This window comes from Prionailurus bengalensis, chromosome E2 (genome assembly GCF_016509475.1).
Source record: "Prionailurus bengalensis isolate Pbe53 chromosome E2, Fcat_Pben_1.1_paternal_pri, whole genome shotgun sequence".
In the NCBI taxonomy this organism is placed as follows: domain Eukaryota; kingdom Metazoa; phylum Chordata; class Mammalia; order Carnivora; family Felidae; genus Prionailurus; species Prionailurus bengalensis.
Window position 1 is genome coordinate 28,736,671 of NC_057352.1, and position 26,465 is coordinate 28,763,135.

The window sequence follows — 26,465 nt, forward strand, 5'->3', positions numbered from 1 at the left end:
TATTTTTAATGACGAATATAATCACCTCCATTTCTTTTGCTGTGTCAAGGGTCCTGGTCTGACCTTCATCTTCAGGTGATGGCTGTAAGGACAAAGAAAACCAATTTTCATTAAAAGATATATTAAAAAGGTAAATATCAAGGAAAATCAAAAAATATTAAGAGTTTCGAGGCAAGAAATAAGAATATGGATTACTGGAAATTATTCATTGAAAAAAAATTTTTTTAATGTTTATTTTTGAGAGAGAGATGGAGTGTGAGTGGGGAGGGGCACAGTCTGAAGCAGCTGCAGGTTCCGAGCTGTCAGCACAGAGCCCGACCTGGCGCTCAAACTCATGAACCATGAGATCGTGACCTGAGATGAAGTCGGAGGCTTAACAGACTGAGCTACCCAGGTGCCCCTGGATTACTGGAATTTAATTTTTTATTTATTTTGAGAGTGAGAGAAAGAGCGCGCATGAGAGGGAGCTGGGGAGGGACAGAGAGATAGAATCCCAAGCAGGCTCCATGCTCAGTGAGGAGCCTGATGCAGGGCTCGATCTCTTGACCGTGAGATCATGGCCTGAGACGTTATCACGAGTCACATACTTAACTGACTGAGCCACACGGGCGCCCCTGGAATTTATTTTAAACCAAAAATGAAATAGATACAATAAGTAGCATTTTGAGAGTATTTGTGAGTCAAGAGTACCTATTACTGGTAACTTCAAGACTAATCTTTCTGTGCCTGAGCAAGAAGGTATGAAAGTAGTTGGTAAATAGCACAAAAGTACCTAGTAAATGGAGTCGGTTTTCAACAACCAGTGAGTCTATGACAAGGAGAAAATAGGAGGCACTCTAGGGACTATTTTGCATTAACAGAGCAATAGTCTCGGGTAGCAGAAGATTACTGTAAAATATTCAAAGGCTATGCAGAATGTGAAAGCTTCCCATAATACCAGCCTTCAGAGATCAGGCACATATTAACAACAGACAAAGGTATCATGCACAAACATTAGGAATGATGTTATCTTTTAAAAAGTTTTAAAAGTTTAAAAAGTTTTAAAAAGTTAAAAATAATGATGTTATTTTTTAAAAAGTTGTCTGGGTGACTCAGTTGAGTGTCCAACTTTGGCTCAGGTCATATCTCACTATTCGTGGGTTTGAGCCCTGTGTCTGGCTCTGTGCTGACAGCTCAGAGCCTGGAGCCTGCTTCAGATTCTGTGTCTCCCTCTCGCTCTCTGCCCCTCCCCTGCTCATTCTGTCTCTCTCTCAAAAATAAACAAACATTAAAAAAAATTAAAAAAAAAAAAGCTTTATTATGATTTTTTAAAACCAATTCCCAATTTTTAAAAATTATAAACAACACATCCTTATATATAACTTTTTAAATTTTTCTAAGATCTATTCTGAGAATATCTGCTGGATCAGTGGACAGAGAAATTTCACATTTGAAATCTTTTGCCCTATCAACCAAATGAAAGATACTGAATTGTAGTTGAATACTACTAATTAATTCAAGTTAACTGATGGGAAGGCTAGAGGAAAAATATTTTTGAGTTGATGCGAAGGTGCGTGGTTTTAGGTCATGCGAAGAAAGCAGATCGAGCACTAAGACTGTACAGCTGTTCTCAGTGAGCCAGAGGTGCCGACTCAGCGCTGCTGACCGTCACCCAGGGACCAGCAGCCACATGTGCAGTGAGGGCAGAGGACAAGGCGACAGTAGCCACAGCCACTGGGAACAGCTAGGACCCTGAGAGACGTAAGGTTCTTCTAAGTATGGTGACAAGGACGGTGTGGAGCTTGACTCTCCTCTGCACCAGGAACACTGTCTGGTTCTAGTCTCTGAGCTGTGGGTCTGCCAGATTATCAACTATGTCCAAGTGAACTAGAGACAGTCTACAAGTGTTAGTGACAGCAAAGAGGAAGTTTCTTATTTTGTTCCTTGGGGCCCCACCACTGTGTTCTTACCACATAAGAAAGAAAAGGACATTCGCTAGCATTGTAAGTCAACTCGGTTTCAATCCAGTGAGCGAGACCCCCTGTTCTGTTAGGGTACATGGCACCAGCTGACTTGTGAGCAGTCAGCCCCATCCTGATTCTTATGTTCCCAAGATCGGGAGATAACGACAGTCTTCTGGCCCTCACAGACCCTGGTAGCTGGCTTACTCGTTTCCGTTCATTGTCCTCCACCCACGGTCCACACCCAGGCCGGGCTGTCTTTCAGGGGAAGGCAGCCCAGCTGTCACCCTGGTGACTCCCATGGTTTCATAACACTCAGTGACTAATGCTGAGAGCCAATAATAAATTACCCGGTTCTTTAGCAGCCTTCTTACCGTCTCCAACTCTTGAAGGGTTCTAGAATGGCCCCCTTTTGTTAAAACATCCAGTAAACTATCTGCCATCACGTATGGATAATCCTGGCATGTGGCCAAAAACTCATGGATGCTGAAAGAGAGAATGTTGGGAAAGTCACTTCCATATGAATCACCTGTCGGCTTCACCTTCCCATCCCAGCCAACGGTTTCCACCAGACACGACTTAAATTTATACGCCACCGTGTAAAAATTTCCGTCTAGGTACAATAGCATACTTACAGCCTTGCCAGTGCTAACTTTACCGTCATGAGAGAAGCAAACAAGATCAAGAACACAGTGAAATGAAATGCTCCTGGGGAAACCGTCAAAGAAAAAGAAGACTTTCTCAATGACAGAGGCGTCAGCGTTCAGTCCTGGACTTGTTCCTGCCCTTCACTTCCTCCCTAAGGTGACCTTACTCACCTCAGGACTAACACATCCACGGGGTCTCAAAAGTTATACCTCCAGTTTGGACCACACCCCTTGTATATACACACGTTTATTAGGATTTTAGAACATGGCACTCAACAGACTGATGAACTGGTGACTCACCTGAAATCACTTGGAAGATCAGACTCTTCCCCATAGGTTGAATAGATTAGATCAGAGTCGTCCTTGCTGATATTTGCAAACGTGGAGTCGTAATGTGGAGCATAAGAACTGTAGGGTCCATAATTCAAGTATAACACTGTTGACAGAAATTAAGTACTGCAATACTGTTCTTTAACTTCTGTGTCAAACTGATTTTTATTTTATTAAAGATTATTCCCTTCTAATTTTACTACTTCAATGACTGGTATAACAAATAGAAGGTAGGTATTTCCCCCTCCTGGATCCTCATGAAGTCACAACTCAAGTGACTCCTCCCCCGAGGAAGGAAAGAACAAAAGTCATTTTGAATACTAGTAACTGATTTTTCAGTTTCTTCCGAAGTTAATAAAAGAGTTGATTCATACTGCAAAAATGCCACCAAAAGAGTTAGTAATAAAGCAGTAAGTGGTGATTACACTTTCCCCCCGCTATCTGCTTGAGGAAAAAACCTTACCCGGAGTGACTTTGTTCCTTTTGTCCTCCTTGAACCCCTGCAAAGTATTCACTCCAGACTGAAGCCTTCCGGTTGTCATTCCCAGTCTCACAGGGCAGTAGCCTGGTTCTGAAACAGAAGACCGGGCTCGGTGTGGGAGGTGCATGTGGTAAGGAGCCGATGGGTGATCTGCAGGGTGTCTGCACGTACGCTGCTTCGTGCCATCCATGGGACTCTGTCCAGGAGGCTTTATTCACGTAAGAAAATCGCAGCTCAGCAAGGTAGGAATGTGGCCAGGCCCCAGACCTGGTCCTTTTCATTACCCTCTCCTGCTTCCTGGAATACTTTATAATCATGTTGCAGTTCACTTAAAAACAAAAATTAAGGATTTAAAAGTTGAAACCTGTGATGAAAGTAAACGAGTAGAAAAGCTTAGTAAAAGACTAGGGGACAACACCCAACTAAAGACAAGAACTCATGGTACATTCAGGAGAAGAATTAGGATCTCTGAGGCATACTTTCAATGCAGTGAGGAACGGTCCTTAAAGATGTGCTCTGTAAACCAGGAGCAGACCCCTGTAACTGGATGGACTCTGATATAAGCAGAACTGGGAAGGACGGTTGGTATGAGGAGAAAACACGATCTCTAGTGAAGAGTTCGGTTTTTGCACCACGACCACCCTTGAACAGAGGCTAGGCCACAGGTGATCAGCGTTGGGGGAATGAAAGCACTTGCGAGAAACTCTGCACACCTAAACTGGATCTTCTCTCCCTCTTGGCGAGCAGTCTGGAATTTGGAAGAAGAACTTGGAAGTGAGCAGGGGCAGAGCTTCCACCTCAGACCAGTGCTCAGGCCTCTCAGGGAGCTGCCGAAACGTGAGGAGCCAGAGCAGCCTGGGCCACACCGGCTCCAGGAGCTGCAAATGCAAGGAAGTGGAGCAAGGGCAGAGACAGACCCTGGACATGGAGAAAGGGGCAGATCTTAAGGTGTCACCTAAATCATTAATTGCATCGTTATCCTCTTAATTACCAAATTTTCACCACAGCTACACTAGAAAGAACAACATTCCCGATCTCGTGGCACTTTGACTCAATACCATATAAATTTCACATAAAACGAAAAGTTCACATAAAAGCAAAAAGTGAGTTTTGCTTCGCAGACAGCACTTTTCTTCTACGTGAAGGGATTCCGTCAGCACCTCAAGAGTGGAGGGAAACGCTGAAAGACACGAACAGGCTCCCCTCTTTAGTCCTCAAATGCATCCGGCTCTTCCCACTGCTTCAAAGTCTCTTACCTCCTATCCCCGCACTCCTTACTCACTTTTTGGGACCAACCTAAACGTCACCTTGCTAAGGAATAAGGAAGGCTTCTCTGACCCCCACCTGTGTCCCGTCACAGCTGCTCTTCTTCACGCGATTATTCTCATTGGCTCCTCCATTCCGCACCCCACAGACAAAAGGGGAGGGACTCATCTCTGTTCTGTTCCCTGCTGTACACCCAGCTCCACCTCCGGCACCCAAGACAGGCCTTGCCTGCAAATACTGGAGACTGTTAACTGAAGCGTCATTCATTTTTGTATCCCCAGTGATCTCTCTCATAATGGCGGTGGGGAAAATGGGTATTTATAAAATAGCATGCTCACATTTGCGTACCACAATATATGATTTTTCCTCTCAGGTGAATGACAAAAAATTCTTATATCAAATTTTAAAATTATTCCCTATACTACTACCATTAAAATACCTGAGGGAAATAAAAAACATGACGGAGGTTCTAAAGCAATGCTTCCCAACCTTTATTTATTTCTTTTTTTAATTTTTTTTTTCAACGTTTATTTATTTTTGGGACAGAGAGAGACAGAGCATGAACGGGGGAGGAGCAGAGAGAGAGGGAGACACAGAATCGGAAACAGGCTCCAGGCTCTGAGCCGTCAGCCCAGAGCCCGACGCGGGGCTCGAACTCGCGGACCGCGAGATCGTGACCTGGCTGAAGTCGGACGTTTAACCGACTGCGCCACCCAGGAGCCCCTGCTTCCCAACCTTTACAAACTTTCTACCAACTACAGTGAAAGCCATCACATCAGCAGGTTTTTATTATTCCTATATGGTACTGTATGGCATACATATTCGTTCTAGTCACTGAAATTTAAGAAGTCAGATGTTTTATAAGAAGGTTTTGAGATACCTCCAGAAATAACTGAGCATACATACCATAATCTCTTTGAGCCAGAGTTAGAAACTGTAAAATTTTGGCTTTAATTGTGGGTCTGATATTCTGTATTAAATACATTTAAATTCCAGACTTTTTTTTCCCCCTGAGAGAGACAGAGTACGAGCTGGGGGAAGGGCAGAGAGAGGGGGAGTCACAGAACCTGAAGCAGGCTCCAGGCTCTGAGCTGTCAGCACAGAGCCCGATATGGGGCTCGAACTCCTGAACTGTGAGATCATGACCTGAGCCGAAGTTGGATTCTTAACCAACTGAGCCACCCAGGTGCCCTGGGACTTTGTAGTTTAAAGAAAACTTGATCTATATAGAATCTACTTAAAGACGAAGTAAAGCTATTCATGCTATTAGCATGAAATACATGATGCCTAGCCAAGTTCTTTGTGGCTGACAATACGGTTGGATTTCACAGCACTAGGCCTGCTGGTTTAAAACGTCACCCAGGTTACTGCCTGCGAAACAGCAAGTTCATGCACAGTGTGACCTGTGAACTCACCTCCTACAATGGGATCCACGGGATGCAGAAGCCCCAATGTTGTCGTCCCATCTGGTTTTCTCCTTTCAAATTCACACTGCAATGACCCAAAGTATCCAAATGTCCTCAACAGTTTTATATGTACCACATTCATGTGCATGTACACATACATATATATGTATATATATCACACTACAATGCCCTAAATTTAATCAAACCAATATACTAAGTTGCTACCATTACACTTAGATATTAACTTTCCCACCTGGCTCCATATACATAGGTGCTAATGGGCTGCAGAAATGAAGGTTAAGGAAACATGAGAATTTTAAAGAGCTATGTGGGGCCTTCAGGCCACTCTGTTTTGTCCCCTCTGTTAAAAAAAGGAGGATACTGGAGACCAGGGAAGGGAAGTCACCTGCTGGAAGTTACGTATTAATCTATTCGGTTTTAAGAGCAATGTGCTAAACAATGAATTCAAGAGACCAGAGTATAAATGCTCATTTGCCAAGTTTAGAACACATTAACTTCACTAAAAGCCAATAATAGAGAAAAAGGTTAATCATGTCCTTTATAAATACGTTATTAAATCTGCCTCCTCGGAGTGTTGTACTGAACAACTCTATGGCAGACACGGGCTACAAGTGCACAAGCAATGTGAAAACTGCATGTCTCAGACGACCAGTCAGAAGGTAGTGAAAAGAAAGGAAAAGTCCAATCACCTGACTGTTAACAAGCCGCCTGGTTAGCTTTCCTCCAGATTCCTTAACAATGCGGTCAATCTGCTCCTGCTCTCTTTCTAAGTTACTGCTCTTAGATTTATCTTCAAGCATATCTTTGTCTTTCCTGAAAACACACATTAATACTAAGTAAAAAAAAATAATAAGGTGAAAACATTAAAATGAGTTCCAAATAGGGGTACAACTCAAAGGGTGACAATGGCACTACAATCACCAACTATGGCTTTGTTCCTTAGGGGCCTGCCGAGGGCCTGTGCCACACTCGAAGTAAAGCAAACCCGACACCCTGGTTACTTCCCTCCTTTCGGTATCTGGTGCTATTTGTCTTAAACATTTTTCTCAATACAGTCATCACACAAATGGATTCTACCTCAAACGTATTTTGAAAGCAGAGAGACATGGAATTTTCTTTTCAAAGCCTGATTTTTAAAACTTAAAATGAAATACATTTAAATTGTACAAATCTTAAAAACAGAACAAAAATATGTCACAAGTTTACTTTCTCTGCACTGCAACCGCAGAAATCCCAAGCCGCTCCCTAGAACCCTCTTCCAGCAAGGACGGTGAGGTGCGAGGCATGAGGGCCGCTGGCGAGAGGTGAGAGCGGGTGCACGCACGTGCGTCTGGCCACGCTGGCTACTGCTGGGAGGTACTGGTCCCGCCAGGCGATGTCTGGTGGACAGCACGCACCTCAGCAACAGCCCATCTGCTTAGGAATGGCTTTAACTACAGGTAAGCTGAATCACTGTCTATGGAATGAGGTAACGAATACAAATTTTTTCTTAGAGTTCTATTTAAATAAGTTCACTGACAATGAGTCCCTAAAGATAATTTCTTGATTTTAAAACTACTTTCATAAGAATATACATTCAGAACCATTGTTCTGAACTGTGTTTAAACGATTCCATATAGTGCCTTTATGAGAAGAGGAGGGTATCACATCACCAAAATGGACTTTCATGCCACAACCAACCAACCACGGGCGGACCAGGACTTGGATTTCCCAAGGCAGGCACCGAATTAGTATTTTTCCCCCTTCCTAGGCTGAAAAAGACAGCTTAGCTTCAATATCCCGAAGACTCTTTACTTTTTGTTTTCCTTGCTGGGACCCTTGAAGGCTCGGGTTTCAGGGTCTCCGGAGTCTTCCCTTTCTCTCGGCCAGGAGCCGCTGTCCTCCCCACTCTGAGACTGGTCGGTTCTATCCTTCTGCTTTCGGCTTTTTTGCAAGTCTGCCATGAATTCTATGCTTTGCTTCAGGCTCTGAATTCTCTCCTAAAAATATTCAAGAACATTCTCATTGTATGTTTGCCATTGATTTTTAAAGTAATGCATTTCTTTCTCACAATGTGAGTTCGCACTTAAAAGGGAAGAAAAGCAATTAAATATAATTATAACAAGAGAAATGTTTGGTGACCAGAATACAGTCTATTCCTTCAATTCAGATCATTTAATTTCCAACATAAGAGAGTGCTTTGCAACCTGACTACATCATCAAAACGTTCAGAGAAAGTATGAATAAATACTAGTAAGTATTCTTTGCAGTACTAAATTTAAAAAGCAGAATTTAATTTAATAGCACGTTAAAATTTTAGATTTCACAGAATGGCTTATCTTGTGAAACTTAAGAATTATCAGGTAATTCAAAAGCTAGATGATGTGAACATGTTAAGAACCCTTATACTTTGGTATCCTAGGATAATCACTGATGACTCTGGCATTTTACTCCGTGTGAAAACAACACGCTTCAAGGAGAATGAAAGGTTGCTAGTGTAGTTTCTTTCCCAGAAAGCATAATGTTCTTCTAACCAAAGAAGCCTTGTTTATATTTTGTGAAACATGTACTTAATTTTCCACTGCATTGATATGCTGTGAAATTTTCTTTGTGGTTAAGGGCTTGAGGTTTCTGGAGGCATGTTTGTTTCTAGCGACTACTCTTGCCTTCCAACTGAGCACTGTCCCTGGATAAAATATGGACTGCAGTCTCCTTAGGGCTGCATGGCAACGGCTGGGAAGATTTTTGCAGAATAATAGAAACTAAGAACTGGAGAAGACCAGAGGTCATTTGAATAAGAACAATGTAGCCCAGAAATGCTACATGACTCACCTAAGGTCAAGAACCAGTGATGAAGTCCAGGCCTCTAGTGTCTCCTAAGGGGCTTTGGCTCATCACACTCTGCTATATTAGTAGTGCAGAATATGAGAGCCTCAAGAACATGGACTATTTAAAAATTTTTTTAAATGTTTGTTTATTTTTGAGAGAGAGAAAGACACAGAGTGTGAGCGGGGGAGGGGCAGAGAGAGAGGGAGACACAGAATCTGAAGCAGGGTCTAGGCTCTGAGCCATCAGCACAGAGTCCGACGCGGGGCTTGAACTCAAGAACCATGAGATTGTGACCTAAGCTGAAGTCGGACGCTTAACCAACTGAGCCACCCAGGTGTCCCTGGACTAGCTATCTTTACTGAACTTTTATCTTAAAGTAACCTTAAAACTATTAAAGTAATATATTTCATTGTAGACAAAGATTTAGGTAGAGGAGAAAAAAAAAAAACCTTGTTAATTTATCATTATTCCAGTATTTCTCTAAGCATTACACATATCAACAGATTGGCATTACACTGAATATTTGGTAACATGCATTTTCTTCATTAAGAAATTACAAGCATGTGACCTCCATATCATTAAGTATTCTTTAAAGTGTTTTCAGTAACTATATATATATATATATTACTTTATCTTAGGTACCATGGTCTTACTAATATCCCGCTATCAGACATTTAGATTATCTCCAAGTTTCCACTATTACAAATAGAAGTCTCATGAACATCACTGTAAATAAATCTCTCCAAGAAGATCTCTTTAGGATAAATGCCTAGATGTGATACTGTATGTAACTATACTTAAAAAAAAAATTCCTAGAAGTGAAAACACTAGGTCAACAAGAATGAGTATTTTTAAGGCTTTTGATATTTACTGCCAAACTGCTTTCCAGAATAGTTTTATTAATATACATTATATTACATGTTAGTGTATACATTATATATACACGTCAGTGATTGACAATTTCTCTGAATCCTTACCAAATTTAACAGTATTTAAAGTAATTTGCCAGTTTGAGTTTTAAAAATGTCTATTTTAATACATACTTAAAAAAATATTAGTATGATTGTCTCTGTAACTTTTTATTGGCCATTTGTGTTTTCCCTTGTGTATATCATTTAGGTAATTTCTCACCCATCTCTCTCTAGTATCTAAATCAGAGTCTGGCGCACTGTTAAGTGTTCAGATCATGAAGCTCTCACTTATCTTTTTATTTCCATTCTTGGATTTTATAAAGAGGAGAACCTACATCAAAAACATTTTGGAATTCTAAAAAACATAACATGCACAGGGGCACCTGGGTGGCTCAGTCAGTTGAGAATCTGACTTCGGCTCAGGTCATGATCTCGCGGTCTGTGAGTTTGAGCCCCGCATCAGGCTCTGTGCTGACCGCTCAGAGCCTGGAGCCTGCTTTGGATTCTGTGTCTCCCTTTCCCTCTGCCCCTCCCCCGCTCATGCTGTCTCTCACTCTCTGTCAAAAATAAATAAACATTAAAAACAATTAAAAAAAACCCAGAACATGCACAGAATTAAAAGAATTAGAGAAATTTTCTAAATTTCAACACAAATCACTGGAAAAAGTTGAATTTAATTTTCCTTTGAAAGTAGTCTTTTTTAAAAATAATTAAGATGTCTCCCAATCAGCATACTACTTATCACTTTAACAATATTAAATGACTAAAAGGGCTTGATTCTTTGCCATTAATGACAGCTAACCCTTGGTGCTTTCCCACATGTCAGGCATGATTCTAGGAGTGAAGTACTAGGCTGAGAAAGGTAACACTGTCTCCTGAGGTCACTCAGCATCTCGAAGGCACAGCCAGGCCCTGAACCTTGATTCTATTACTTTGTTTGTGCTAGCACGCAGCATGCTAGTATTTATCTAGGAGAACAAACAAATTATTCTACACGTGTCCTTTATAAAAATGTCTACTACTAAAAAATAAATAAGTAAAAAGGTCTACTAATAGTCACTATTTGTGTGTAAATGAAAAAAAAATGATAAATGACTGTACAATCTTTACACTGAACATTCAAAACCAATGATCTTTTAAAAGACATCAATCATAGGGGCGCCTGGGTGGCGCAGTCGCTTAAGCGTCCGACTTCAGCCAGGTCACGATCTCGCGGTCCGTGAGTTCGAGCCCCGCGTCAGGCTCTGGGCTGACGGCTCGAAGCCTGGAGCCTGTTTCCGATTCTGTGTCTCCCTCTCTCTCTGCCCCTCCCCCGTTCATGCTCTGTCTCTCTCTGTCCCAAAAATAAATAAACGTTGAAAAAAAAAATTATAAAAAGACATCAATCATAGAAGGGTGTACTGGGCTCTCTTGGGAGCACTGCTGTTACAAGAGTTAACTCAGGTCTAAATTTAAACGTTTAAAAATCACTGTTGTAAGGATCCCTCCCACTTAGGGTGGAGAGGACAGTCAACAGGAAACTATAACACAGGATGGGTAGGGCTCCTCAACAGGAAGAGATCTGAAAAAAGGAAGACAACAGAGAGAGAAAAGGGAAAGTGGAGAAGAATGTTTATTTTCTGTGCTTCCAGCCATCCCATCCCCAGGAAAATTCAAGAGACAGTGGACTCTTTTGCATGTTATATTAACTACATTATCTGAAGAAAAGAAAATAATGGGAAATGAAAGTTGATAAATTTACTTGGAATACTGCAAATTCAACTTTCTCCTAAAACTTCAATATCCAGTTTTGGAGTAACTAACGACTGCACTTGCAGGATGCACTTTTACTTCAAGTGTAGTAACGAGCATTTGCAGATTTTTAAATCTGGAATATGGCTTCATTCTGGATTCTGAACCTTCCTGCAAAGAGGGGTAAACAGATTTTGCCAAAGATGTGTAACTGGCTTACATTACAGGGTCTTAAGTCTTTAGGAAAGGGTAGGAACTGATGCTGTCTGCACAAGAATAACTGTCAATCCAAATGTTTTTCTTTCCCCAGTTAAACGGATCCAAGAAATCTTTTAGGGCCAAGCACACAGACACTCAGATATCTGCACACCACGACAATTCTTTCAACGTGAAAGTGTGATACAGATGATCACTACAACAACTGGAAAGCCATGTGCGGCTACACATGACTCATTCCTACTATCCTATAACTCTCCTGAGTCTGGGCCCAAGCTCTTAATTCTGATTTCCTTCTCATTCTTCCTGTCTTATACCCACTCGTTTCCTTCTTCGCAAAATCCCTCTCCTGTCTTGCTCTCCTTTCTTGTAGTCTCCTCCCAATTCTAGCTCTTATGGAGTTGGCACCCTAATGCTAGCAATCATCTTGGGAGATCACTCTTGAAACCTTCTTCTCCACACACGAGAACACTGGAGGCCCAGCGTGGTTAATGCCTTGCCTGAGGTCCACAAGTTCAAAGAACTCCAACGTCCTGCCATGGTAAGGTGCCAGGATCATTTCTGTTAGTTTCCCACCCTACTCAGAGCTGAGTAAAACCTCAAAGAACACGACTTATCTTGTGAGCTCTCCTTTTCTCCCAGCAGGTGCACAGCAATCACCTCAATTTACCCCAAGGCTTTTCCTCAAACCGTAGCTCTGAGGCATCCCGTGTCATTTTCTGCCACTAACCTGTTTTGAACACACGGTCATGTTTATGTGCTCTCATGAAGCTTGATGATGAAGTAAGTGTCTGTGCATGTGCACATGTTCCTCCCACCTCAACACCTTATTATGTAGCAGTTGTGGTCTTTCAAGGGACAGTGCTCCTGTGGGGAGGTGGCAACCAGCAAGTTACTGCTCGTTGAAATTTTGTTTCTTTCTACTGCAAGGAGTTCCTGTGCCTCACCAAAGCATCAGGGTCCATCTGTACAAAGGGAAGTAGACAGCTTTTCTCCTAAAAGCTCTCATAATTCATCTAATCAATCTTACCCTGGAATTCAGGGTGATGTTTCTTTCATAGCAAATATAAATCTATCTGGTGACTACCAATTCAATAGCCTCTAAAATAAATAATTAGTAGTGAATGCCAGTATTTATTTGCATCAATTCCAAATGAGAACTTTCCTGCTTTAATTTTCTTCTTTATGTGAAAACTTTTTCCCTTTAGTATTTCCTACTTTAATAAAATCTGCCTGTAAAACTAGTACTGTACTGGACTGGATCTCTATCAACTCTAACCAAAAAACAAAGGTATATAGATTTTATGTTATTATTTATGACAAAGAATTTCCTTTACCTGGCTGAGAATTTTCATCCCTGAGTGCAATAGCTTCTTTGCAGCTTTATAATAAATGGTCTCGGGTTTGTTGTAAATCATAGCATTAGTACACATTAGTTTGAAGTTATCCTGGAGAGAGAATATTAAGAAGAAAAATGCATTTAAAACAAAACAAAGCATCCTCCTGTCTGTTTGAAATCATATAGGCCTTTGAAAAATTAAAAAAGATAAAACCAACAAAAAACCTTTCTTTCACTCTTTACAACATTAGTAACAATTTACTAAGTTTTAAGATTCACTAACAAATACTGCTAAATTAATTTAAATATTATACATTTCTTTCTAAATTCTTAGACATTTTGTAATTAATTACATGAACCTTTAGATCCCAAGATGAAATTTTTATTTATTTATTTATTTTAGAAAAAGGGAGCAAGTGAGTGAACATGAGAGCCAAGGAGTGGGGCAGAAAGAGAGTCTTAAGCAGGCCTCACGCTCTGTGCAGCACCTGATGAGGGCCTTGATCCCACAGCCCTAGGATCATGACCTGAGCCCAAATCAAGAGTTGGATGCTCAACCGACTGAACCACCCAGGTGGCCCCCAAGATGAAATTTTTAAATGGGTTTCTTCACTATAATCTAACTACACAGAAAAAGAATTAGAAGAAAATACTTCCATTTAATAGAATAATCTTAACTGAGTTCATGTAATTAAAAAATACTACTCTTAGTTTTAAAACAAACATCGTAAGTTTCCGTTTATGAATTAAATAATTTCAAATCCTGATGAAAACTGGGACAGGGCTAAATTATCACAGTATTTCTTAGAAATTCAAATTAACTGATCAAAAACACTAACACATTTACACTAATGTTAATATTTGGGTACTATCGTAAGCTAAACATAACTTGCAGAATGCTGCAAAACCATGCCGATGTGCCACAAACCATACAATCTCGAGGAGTCGAAACATGTAACTAGAATAGCCAAATTATCAAAACTGTACTTTTGGGTTAAATTTCAAAGTACCTACATGTGCTGGAGAGCTCAATTCCACTGCATGTTTTCATGGTCAAGTAATTTTTTACTTTGTATAAATGTGACAGTGATTATACCCAGGCCTTACTGAGTTAAAATGGTAAAAACCCAACAAAAAAGAATCCCTCTAAACAAACTCTCTTCCTCTAAATTCAAACCAAATATTCAAATATCACTATTTAATAACTAGTGATGACAGCTTAGAATACTTACAGGGGATAAAAACAGGTAGATTTAGTATTATTTGAAAGCATGTGAGAAGATAGACTCAAGGGTCCCAAGAAATTTGGTGTTAAATTTAAACTGGATTTAAATTGGATCCTCAGTGTCTGGCCAAGTCTCTTATCAGTTCAGAATTTTGCTACATCCCAGATCTTTAAGAATGTGATGAAAGCCATGGATCCATTCCTCAAGCATATATATGCACACCAAGTTGAACACTAAATTGTTCATGTCATTTTAGTAGGTTCCCCTTAAAGGCTTATCTGTGGCTTCTATCTGGGGGACCCCAGGTTAAGGACCCTTGTTACAGATAGTAGGAAAAACTTCTATTCCATTAAGAATCATTAAATATAGGGAGTGCCTGGGTGGTAAGCACCCGACTTTGGCTCTGGTCATGATCTCACAGCTCATGGATTCAAGCCCCACATTGGGCTCTGTGCTGACAGCTCGGAGCCTGAGGCCTGCTTTGGATTCTGTGTCTCCCTCTCTCTCTGTTCCTCCCCTGCTTGTGCTCTGTCTCTTTCTCAAAAATAAATAAACATTAAAAAAACAAAGAATTACTAAATATATATTTTGGGAAACAAGGCGAATGAGGGAGGACATCAGATGGCTATTACTTATACTAAATGACCACTGGGCCTATAACTGGCAAGAGAGTACTGGATCTAATAAGGCATTTGTAGATTCCATGATCTTAAGTGTCATGTGCTAGGCTTTACTGGACTTCGGGGTAATGGCACTTGGTCATTCAAAAAGCTGAATGACCTTTCTGCATACTTTCCATATAATTACAAAAAAAATAAAAAACCCAACTTGAACAGCCTAATGAGCTGAATAAGCTAATTAATATTACATTGGACTACTGGATTTTTCCCCAAAAGAAAACATACTCATGTAGAAAACTCTAAAACGTTGAAAATATTAGTTCATTCCACTTATGACAAGTCTTAATCATTTGTGCAAAAACACTTAGGGGGCCCATTTCTATGGTCTCCTGTCATCGTAAGAGAAAGATCAGAAGAAAACTATTCACAAAAAGAAAAAAAAAAACCTGTGAAATTTTTTCCCATTAAGCAATAAGAAGGTCAGAAATATGCTGAAATAAACTGTTCTAGTTTAATTTTCACCAGATGAAAAGTTGGGAAAGCTTCCATTTCTCTGAACGTAATTCAGTTTTTTCAGAGTAAGTGGAATGTTATCTATGTAGTCAAATGGATAGCGAAGATAGAATTAAATGCTGATTTTATTCATAAATCTCAACTGATACGTGGATGAAAAAAGGAAAAGGTAAAGATGATCTGTAACTGACTAGAGTCTAGTATTTAGGTCAGGTGAATACTACAACATTCATGCAGAAAAAATAAAGGCAAAATAGATATTATCTAAACCAGTTCAGTTTGTGGTGGTCTGACACAGAAAATTTCAAAAACCACGTGGTTCCTTTTGAGGATCAAAATGAAAAATTTACCATTGAAATCAACATATGCCAAGGCTATTTAAAGATGGAAAACACTCCCATTGTAACATGAGACACACACATCATCCTGGTGGCTTATAGCTTCTTTTTATTTTTTTAAGTTTATTTACATATTTCGAGAGTGAGCAAGTGAACAGCAGAGAGGGAAAGAAGAAAAGAGAGAGAGAATCCCAAGCAGGCTCCTTGCTGTCAGCACAGAGACTGATGTGGGGCTTGAACCCACGAACCATGAGATCATGACCCGAGACAAAATCAAGAGTCGGAAGCTTACCAACTGAATCATCCAGGCGCCCCTTCACTTTTAAAGTTTTTAATCTCCTTCTTCTCTTTTGAAGAAAATATGCTCAATAAGTCTAGCCAAACTGAACTCAGAAAGCAACTGACTTTCATCAAACTAGAACATGTAATTAAACTTTTGTTGACTATTTTCTGGACAGGCCAACTTATCCTCTATTTGAGAGACATGACTAGAAACAGAAAAGGAAACTACTCTGCCACAAATTTAAGTATCAATTTTATCTGCACTAGTCTGAATTTAAAAATCAGATACTTTTTCATTTTAAAGGTTGAGAATATATATTGTAGAACATATGAAATTCAAAATTTTTCTAAAAATGTCCCAAAATAATAAAAGATAGCAGATGGCTTAGTTTGCCTGGTTGCCTATCAACAAGCTCTGAGACAAAAAAATACAAAGATTTTGGATATTAAAATAAACTTAATTCTCTGCAAAATAAAAGGTCAATTAGAAAGTTTCCTAATACCAAACATGTAGATTTCTACCAAGATTTTGTACATACAGTATCCAAGACTCTCAATTGAACAGACATGTTACTTTGTATCCTAAGTTTGTCTATTTTCCAATCACGACATAAATAACTACAGTTACCTTCAGTTCTTCTATGGACTGGTAATCATTGTTCTTAATCTTTTCTTTCATGGTGCTAAAATCCATTGGATGCTTAATGATCATGGAGTAGCCGGGAGCAATAAAATCAGTCACAGGAAATGAAAAGAAAGCACTTGGGTCTTTTCTGTGAAGATACGCAAAGAGCAATCTTATTTCTACTACGAACAAATCTACTGGTCTAGGAGAAGTCACAGGAAAACTTTCAGATGTAAAAAGAATGTGTAGTATGCTAACATACCTTTCACTGAAAAGTGAAAGAATGATTTCAAAGACTAACAACTAATAACCAGGTGAAGATGTTTTACATACTAGTTGTACCTTTAAGACAGAGAATCTTTTAAGATATACATATCTAATTAGTTGGTAGCACCTCCCACATAGGGAAAAATGAAACAAAATAAAAAATCCAGACTAACTGACCAGTGTCTTGGCCTCTGGGACGTAAACCCTATGTACTTTTATCAACCATAGGGGAAAAGGCAGAAATAGTAACTACAAATGCACATCTGCAATCTTCCATGCTGATTTATAACTATAAGCTTGGACTCTTGGGGGGGGCCACAGGATTAATACATCTATGTAAAATATGTATATTTTCTTAATCAATGGATCCAACTTCTATTTCATCTACAGGGGAGAACTCAAAAACCTGATACTAAAAAGGTCCTCAAATTACCCCCAAACTTAAGAACCAGTGCTTTCTATCATAGGTTTTCAATTCTGGCTGTGCATCAGAACCAATAGAGGAGCCTTAAAAAAAAAAATTCTAGTTGGGGGGTAGGGAGGGGAGGAGGAGGCTCAGCCTAGACCCATGACAGAATCTTTTGGGAAGGAGGGCTGGTGCAGACATTGGTACTTGTATGATTGACTATTCCTATTAGTGTTGGAATATTTGGCATTGGTAACTCCAGTAGTGACAGGGTTGAGAACCATTGCTCTACAATTAGGTCATTAGACTGATTTTTTTTCCTCTGGCAATTTGGCATACCAAAGTTTTCATACTGCAAATAATTATATTAATAAAAATGGTTTAAAAAATAATAAAAGCAGCAACTTTTAATATGTATTTACTACATGCAGACCCATTGATAAGTACTTGATTTATTTTATATGTAATCTTTATAAAAGCCACACAGGTGGTGGTATCCTCAGTTAGAAATGAGAAAACTAAGGCTCAGAGGGCAAATCATTTGTTCTAGATCATAAATGTGATAAAAGATAGAGTTGGAATATAACCTTAGATATTTGTTCTTCTCTAGCAGGATGCCTAAGCAATGAGATTAAAAAATAAAGAATGAGCAAAAATACTCAGTCTGGAACTGCTACATACAACTGTGTGCTGTCCACAGTAGTTACTATGAATAACAACACTAATCATCTCTGGAGGACCTCTTCAGAGCAAATTACCTACACCCCCTAAAACCAGTCATTTTAATATGGTCCTAATCAATTACATTATTTACCAGCATTTGCGCTGAGTCTTAAGGATAACAGATCTCTACAGAATATTCAAAAAATGCGGCTCTGGGTTCTAATTCCCAAAGTGTTCTGAGAAATGTGAATATCCTTGGACTAAGAGAGACCTTGTTAAGTAGATTTCTTTTAAGAAATCTACTTAAAAGATTTCATTAGCCTACATCCTGATCATGTCATAAGAAGAAAAATTTAAAAGGCAGCCCCAACACTTCATAGTCGAGCATTCCAATAGAGTTGGAATACCTATTCATATTTTTGGGACAAACAGTGAATGACTTATTCAAGTGTATTTCTCAATTACTCTAACACCAAAAAGGGAGTGAGGCCACTAACTTCTGATCTTAACTGCAAAGCTGAACAGGTGTTGAATACAGATAGCACTAGAGGCTTTCACTTACAAAATGATTTATAATATGTTCTGGGGTTGACACAGAAGTATAACAGAGTGAGAAGAAAATTCAGTATTAGAATGCATGGCCTATACCCACGAATCCTCTGCAAATAATATAAATGTCTTTGGGTTGAAAACTCAAATTCTGAGTAAAGAAAAGTAGCAAAAATAAGTATTTTAATGAAGACTGAGTTATTCTTTTCCTCTTTAAGAACTTAACATTGGTTTAATCTAGATACTGAATTTTTTAGAACAAAATTTTGCATTTAAGAGAGGGCCACAAATCCTACTTAGTTTCTTCTCCCAGACTTAATAATTGTTGAATATTCACAGCATGATAAGCATTAAACAAATATACAGAAGGTATTTTCATTTATTAGCAAAGTGAAAATATCTGTATTATTTATTCCTGGTTTAAAGCTTCAACATCAGAAGTTAGTTTAAAGAGAAATTTGCCATTAAGAATATTATGTAACACTCTTCAGGTTGCCAGTTAAAACAAACCAAAGGAGAACATTTAAAAGTCAGCTTCTTAAAGTACTTTCTATTGCCAGGCAAAATATTTATCATCCACTTTAAAATCAAGTACATTTGGATTTAGGCCACAAAAATGTGGCTTTAAATAATCAAAAATAGAGAAGTGGTTTGGATCCTATATTTCTCATTTTAATTTCCAAGTTAAAAAATGTTGGAAAGAACATTTACCTCTGTAATTGTCTCATCAGTTGATTCAAAGCTTCTTGAAGGGGTGTCTGTTCTACTTCTAAAGTAAAGGAGAAAGGAAAAGAGTGTTTTCAAAAGGAAGATTCTAAAGAGTATTGTTTAGCTGATTTCTTTCCATATGACTTACCTCATACTCATCATTAAACGTCTCATACAGAAATTTCATTTATCTTACAAATATATTGAAGTACTAGAGTATCAATTCAAAATGGAAGCTACTTTAAAGCTCTTATGCAGTGACAGAAAATAGAAAACTTAAAAAAAAAAAATTCAATTATACAGCTTTTAATCTTAAAAGCTAAAACCCAGTCACCTTCCCGGACTACAACCCTTAAAATAATTTCAGCTTCCTCATTCAAGTAAGTTAATTCAGACTTATTCCAACCTTCTTGTTTGGCTAAAGAGCTTGTGAGAGGCTTCTCAGGAGGCAAGTCTAATCTTACAGGGGCCTGGCACTGGAGATCTTTCTCTGTCTCATTCTCCACACGGTCCCGATCTCGCTTCTTTTTATCCTCCTAAATGGAACAAAGGGAAACAATTTAGAAATACTTCAGAATACCTTTAAAACAAATAATTTCAGTGAAAACAAAAACAAGACACTACTTAAAAGAAAACAGATTTCTAATAGTGAAATCTTAATGTATTTTATTGCCATCTACTGGAAAAGGAGAGAATAACAGCTCCTGGGGGGGGGGGGCGGGTAGTGCTTCTATATCCCAGAAATAATCAATTAGAAAAATAATACTATTCACAAAAGAAAACATACCTAGGAATAAATTTAATAAAAGATGTCCAATACCTTTTAGGAAAAATTATGAAACATTACTGAGAGGTCACTGTGGAAGACCTGAATAAAGGAGATATACCATGTTCATGAATTGATAGTCAATTCTCTCTCAAGTAATCTACAAATACAATGTTATGACGGGGCGCCTGGGTGGCTCAGTCAGTTAAGCGACTGACTCTTAATTTCGGCTCAGGTCATGATCTCAGAGTTCGTGGGATCAGGTTCTGCAATGGGCTCTGCACTGACAGTGCAAAGCCTGCCTGGGATTCTCCCTCTCCCTCTCTCTCTCTGCCCCTCCCCTGCCTGTGCACTCGCTCTCTCTCTCAACATTTAAAAATAAATAAATAAGGGGCGCCTGGGTGGCGCAGTCGGTTAAGCGTCCGACTTCAGCCAGGTCACGATCTCGCGGTCCGGGAGTTCGAGCCCCGCGTCGGGCTCTGGGCGGATGGCTCGGAGCCTGGAGCCTGTTTCCGATTCTGTGTCTCCCTCTCTCTCTGCCCCTCCCCTGTTCATGCTCTGTCTCTCTCTGTCCCAAAAATAAATAAAAAAACATTGAAAAAAAAATTAAAAATAAATAAATAAATAAATAAATAAAATGTTATGTCAATCAAAATTGTAAGACAGAATTTCATGAAATTTGACAAGCCAATCATATAATTTATCTTGAAGAGTGAATCATCAAGAATAATCCACAGTTTTGAAAAAAGTCACAATAAGATGTGTTTGACCAGATAGTATTTGTAATACTAACTGGGGCAAACAGACCAATAGAGTATATTGCAGAGTACAGAAACAGACTCGTGCACACAGACAAGTCTTGGTATATCAGGGGTGGCATTATAAATCAAGGACAAAAGGGCAGTGCTGGCACAACTGGTTATCTACATGAAAAAGAAAATAAAATTAGATCTCTACCTCATATTGTACACAAAAGGAAATTCCACACAGATTAAAGACTTAAATGTACAAAGCAAAGCTTTAAAATTTCAGATAAAAGTAAAGGATCTTTATGACCCAAGAGTAGAGAAGATTAGCTATCGACTGACATAAAGTACTTGAAACACAGAAAACTCAAGAGTATTAACAAAAACTGTGCAAAGAGCATTTATTCAGGTAAAAAGGCAGATAACCCAATAGAAAATGAGTAAAGGATATCACAGGTAATTCCCAGAAACCTGAAATATCAAAAAACATGCCAACTAACTCAAGCTGCCTAGAACTCTGGGGATTATAAATGTTTGAAACTACAAGGCATTTCCTAGCTCTCCATGTGACAAAAAATAAAATGCCTGAAAATGTCAAGTTTTGATGAAAACAGAGAAATAGGGCTCTCACACCTTGCAGATGGGTAGGTAAATAAGTACAACCATTAGGAGAACAATTAACAATATTTTAAGGCTGAAGATGCCTTTACCCTACTTCTCAGCTTTTCTACTCCTGGGCATATACCCTAGAGAAACTTCTCTACATGGAAGGCAGGTATAAGAATATTTACTGCCACATTCTGAAATAGTAAAAAATTATGAACAATCCAATGCCTACTAAAAGGAAAATGGATTGATAAATTATGACATTTACACAGCAGGTAAAATTTATAAGCTAAAGTTACACTGTATCAAGATGTAGAGTGTTCAGAACTATAATTTCTAGAGATAAAAGTTGAGAATACTGTTACAATACTGGTTTTGTAGTTTGAAAATGTGTAAGTGTATATTATTTACAGATGTATGTGGAAGTGGTAAAATTACAAAAACAAGTATGCAACTGATACACAGGACACTCACAATAATGGTGGTCTCCAGAGCAGAGAGAGAGGAGACAGAGGGAGAGGAATGGGATTCTGGAAGAATACACAGAAAGCTTCATCTGTATCTATATTCTAATTTTTCTTTTTCTTTCTTTCTTTCTTTCTTTCTTTCTTTCTTTCTTTCTTTTCTTTTCTTTTCTTTTCTTTTCTTTCTCTCTCTTCCTCTTTCCCTTTCTTTCTCTCTCCCTTTCTTTTTCTTTCTTTTCTTTCTCTTTCCCTCTCTTTCCCTCTGTCTTCTTTCTCTCTTTCTTTCTTTTTCTTTCTTCTTTCTTTCTTTTTTTTTTTCTTTCTTTCTTTCTTTCTCCTTTTCTTTCTTTCAATATTTATTTGGAGAGAAAGACAGAGCAGGCGAACAGGGGAAGGCAGAGAGAGGGGGAGGGAGAATGCCAAGCAGGCCCTGTGCTGTCAGCAGGGCCCCATCCCATGGCCCTGGGATCATGACCTGAGCCAAAATCAAGAGTCAGATGCTCAATCGACTGTGCCACCCAGGTGCCCCTATTTCTTTACAAAAACAAACAAAAAGCCAAAGCCAAAAACCAAAAAATCAAGTAAAAGGTAAAAAAAAAAAAGCTAAAGCTGGATGGTTGGTATCCAGGTGCTAGTTTTATTATTGTGTTTTCTTTTTTTTAAAATTAAATTTTTACTAAAATTGTCTAAAAATGTCTATTTTATGCCTTTGAGAATCAAGCTTCTCAATAGGATCTTATCGACTCCAAAACTATTTTCTTGGCTTATGTCCTAATTTATTGTCCTAGTATCCAGAGCAGTGGTTCTCAAAGTGTGCTCCCTGACCAGCACCATCAGCATTATCTGGGAAGTTGCTAGAAGTGCAAATTCTGAGTGCCCATTATGGATCTCAAGCTTCAGTGTACAGCAGAATCATCTGAAGGTCTTATTAAAACACTAACGTCTTGGCCCTGTTTCCGGGATTACCCATCCGATAGGTCTAAGGTAGAGCCTATGAGTCTGCATTAATAACAAGTTTCCAGGCCTTGTGGGTGTTGCTGCTATAGGAATCACACTTTCAGGATCACTGATACAGAGCTTCTATTCTCAGGGTCCAAAGCATCTAATATAGAATATATGACTGGTTTCAAGGCTCCAGAGAAAAACGCTATATAAACTGTACTCATAGTGCTCTTGATCTCAGTTATCATCAAGTTGATTGGTGTCTATTTTTATGACTTCATGCCGTACTCTAGAGCAGCAAATTTTGATTCTGGAAAGTTTTGTGGGTTTTTTGCCATCAATCAGAACAACTGGCATCAATCTTTTGTAGGCTGGAAAATTTCCTTCTGTTCAATGGAAAAAGACCCCCTAGAGACACAGATTCCTTCCTATGAAATGTAAATTGTGAAGTGAGGACAGCTGCAAGGCAATAAGCACTCTCCTAGGTGGAAAGAACCAGGGCTATAGTGCCAGGAATCTAGAGCAGGAGTTGGCAAACTTTTTTTGGTAGATGGCCAGACAGCATATAATTTAGCTTTGTGGTCCTAAGGTCCCAACTACTAACCTTTGCTGTTGTGGCGTGAAAGCAGCCCTACCCAATACATAAATGAATGGGTGTGGCCGTATTCCAACAAAACTTTATTTATAAACCCAGGTGCACTGGCCATGGTTTGCTGACCCATGGTCTATGGGCTCAAGTTCTAGCCCCAGCCTCATCCTTAACACACAGTGACCTTCTTAAGCAATTCACTTATTCTCATCAGGCCTCTCATCACCCACAAGATAGAGATTTAACTGTTGATTTTATCTATCTTAGAATCAATGGAATGGTGAAATGAGGTCAAGAAATAGAAAAGTTGAAAAAGTACCAAAGGATGGGACTACCTGGTCACTTTATCCTGTCAGCCTGGTCTACGTTAACCACCTTAATATTCAGAATGGCAAGAGAATATGACCTTCTGGGCTACAGTCCCAAAGAGAAAAAGAATACAAAAACCTATACTTGGAAAGTACCCTAAACTGCATGGATATTCAGTAACATGTTACTGCCAGACTAGGAATTAGGAGACCTGCCTTCTAGTTTACCAGAATGTGACCCTGAACAAGTTATCCCATTCACTCACTCAGTTTCACCCACAAAACAAGAGGCTTTGACCTCTACACTTCTCTCTCCACTTAAAATTCTGATTCCAACCTTCTAATTTTCTTCATGATTCAGAACATAGTTAAAGAATCTTACTGAGAACGTCCCTTATTAAAGTCACACAGATATGTAAAACCAAAAGTTAATACAGTTATGCTTAATAGTTAACGCATTTTCCCAATTACATATAGAAAATGACACAAAGATACTGGAGCCATTTAACTTTAGGTAGCCAAGGAAGAAGGGTTTACAGTTATAGTTTATAAATAGGCTCAGATTCTGGCTTTGCCACTTATTTGCCATGAAATTATGGATAAACTATATAATTTGGGGGAGGGGACTAATTTTCTTATCTTTGCAATACAATACATACCTCAGAAGATTGTTCTGAGGATGAAATAAGACAGTATGTGAAATTTCAGCGAAGCACTTGCCCATATTGTACACTCATTCATTCATGCATTCAATAAAAAAATAAGGTTCTACTGTATAGATAAACACTGGTGTATAACACACACACACAGCCCTGCCCTTAGGAAGCTGACAGTGTAACAGCAGAGACACACATTAAACAACTCATTAAAAAGACCCAAACAGAATCCATGGAGAGAATAACTGTTGGGTGAATCTAATTTAGACTGGACAAGTGTGGGAAGACTTCTACGAGGAAGTAACATCTGAGCTGAGATCTGAAGGACAGAATTTAGCCAGGCTGGGGGTGGAGGTGGGTGGGTGGAAACAGCATTCCAGGCAGAGGAACTATCCTGTGCGCAAGAAGGTCCAGGCAGGAGAGAGGAACAGCGGCTATTTCTGTAACTACAAACACACTGTACTTAATTTCAGACTCTAATTTATTCACAACTCAATGGCAAGTTATTAATTTGTGAATGACACTTCTGAAGCAAATCTTTGCTCATATTATTAATATTATAACACTCATTGCACTATAAACACATCTGCCTCTTCACTAGAGTTCCTTGTGGGCAGGGTCCCATGTCATTTTTAGTGCTGTACCTCCAAGCTCAACAATGCCTTATGCGTAATACTTGCAGAATTAATTAATTACAGGAGGCAGCATGGAATGGGAATGTGAAAGCACACAAATTAACAGCTGAAGTCCTTAGTGATAAGTACTGTCTTTCAGCTACTTTTGGAAGGGATACAGATACAGATACAGAGATTTCTAGCTATACTCAAATAATGCTTCCAATCCGCAAAACAATTTTAGAATTTAACAGGTGATTTTGAATTTAATTGAAAAATCAGTCTTACTACCTCAAAGTGACACCTCATTTTTGGCCTTAGATTGAAGACAGCATGTGCTGCCTATTTAGTCTGTACCTCTGATGCCTTCCCCCGGCTCCCCAAGGGAAAACAAGAAACAATTTCCCCTGGACTCCCAGAACATACCTTTATTCATACCTCTACTAGAATTTACCAGGCCATGAAGTTTAGCTCTCCTTTCACATCTGATTCCCCAGCTCAACTCTGAGCTCCTCCTGTAGGGCAGGAACTGTATTTTATTTACCTTCGTCATTTGAGTCTAATAACAGAGTCTGGCATGTAAGAGGTGCCTGGTAAATGTCTGTTGAGTAAATAAATGAATAAACAGCCTTTCCATCAGAGGAGCAACACCACTCTTACACTCATAACAGTCTTTCTTTCTCTAGAGGTGCCTGGCTGACTCATCTGGAAGAGCGTGTGACTCGTGATCTTGGGGTTGTGGGTTTGTGCCCCATTTTGGGTGCAGAGATTACTATAAATAAGCAGGGGCATGTAGGTGGCTCATTTGGAAGCACATTTGACTCGATCTCAGGATCATGAGTTCAAGCCCCACGCTGGGTGTGGAGCCTACTTAAACAAACAAACAAACAAACAAACAAACAAACAAACTTTAGGGGCACCAGGCTGGCTCAGTTGGAAGAGCATGTGACTCTTGTTATAGGAGTTGTAAGTTTAAGCCCCACAATGGGTACAGAAATTACTAAAAAAAATAAATAATAACAAACTTTTTTTTTTTTTTTAAAGAGGACAACCTCCAAAGGAAACCAGAGTGGGAGGATTTTCTGCTGGGAGATCCTGGCTTTGGCAGATGTCATACCAAACAAATCAATGAGTTGTGTTTTGACAGAATTTCCATTTTGCTTAATGATTACAGTCATCCATTTTTTTCTCTCTAGTTATGAGCTACCTCATCCTCTATGCCTTAGTTAACTCAGCAATAAAATGAGATACTAACAGCACCTACTCCACAGAGCTATTTGTAAGAATTAAAATAGTAATTAAAATGTAAAGAACTCAGAACTGTGCCTGGCATACAGTAAACGCTCGAATGTTAATTTTTTTTTTTTTTTGGTTGTTGTTTTTTTATTTTGAGACAGAGAGAGAGAGAGAGAGAGAGAGAGAGACAGACAGAGAGGGCATGTGCACATGCAAGCAGGGAAGGGCAGAGAGAGAGAAAGAAA

The 26,465-nt window shown here is 39.1% G+C and overlaps 1 protein-coding gene across 5 annotated transcripts in view; it reads right to left on the reverse strand.

Annotated features, from left to right (window-relative positions):
- The window catches only part of BRD7 (bromodomain containing 7), a 42,220-nt gene that overhangs the window by 8,099 nt on the left and 7,656 nt on the right, over window positions 1-26,465 (reverse strand). For 3 of the 5 annotated variants that reach the window (XM_043599171.1, XM_043599172.1, XM_043599170.1), the window contains exons 3-13: window positions 19,700-19,829; window positions 19,297-19,354; window positions 16,704-16,848; window positions 13,095-13,205; window positions 7,886-8,070; window positions 6,781-6,904; window positions 6,080-6,155; window positions 3,381-3,488; window positions 2,888-3,023; window positions 2,291-2,426; window positions 26-82 (exon numbers count right to left, since the gene is read on the reverse strand). In XM_043599171.1, coding sequence (XP_043455106.1) covers window positions 26-82; window positions 2,291-2,426; window positions 2,888-3,023; window positions 3,381-3,488; window positions 6,080-6,155; window positions 6,781-6,904; window positions 7,886-8,070; window positions 13,095-13,205; window positions 16,704-16,848; window positions 19,297-19,354; window positions 19,700-19,829 — 1,266 coding nt within the window. The remainder of the gene's footprint in view (window positions 1-25; window positions 83-2,290; window positions 2,427-2,887; window positions 3,024-3,380; window positions 3,489-6,079; window positions 6,156-6,780; window positions 6,905-7,885; window positions 8,071-13,094; window positions 13,206-16,703; window positions 16,849-19,296; window positions 19,355-19,699; window positions 19,830-26,465) is intronic. The other 2 variants (XM_043599174.1, XM_043599173.1) reach the window with 1 other exon arrangement.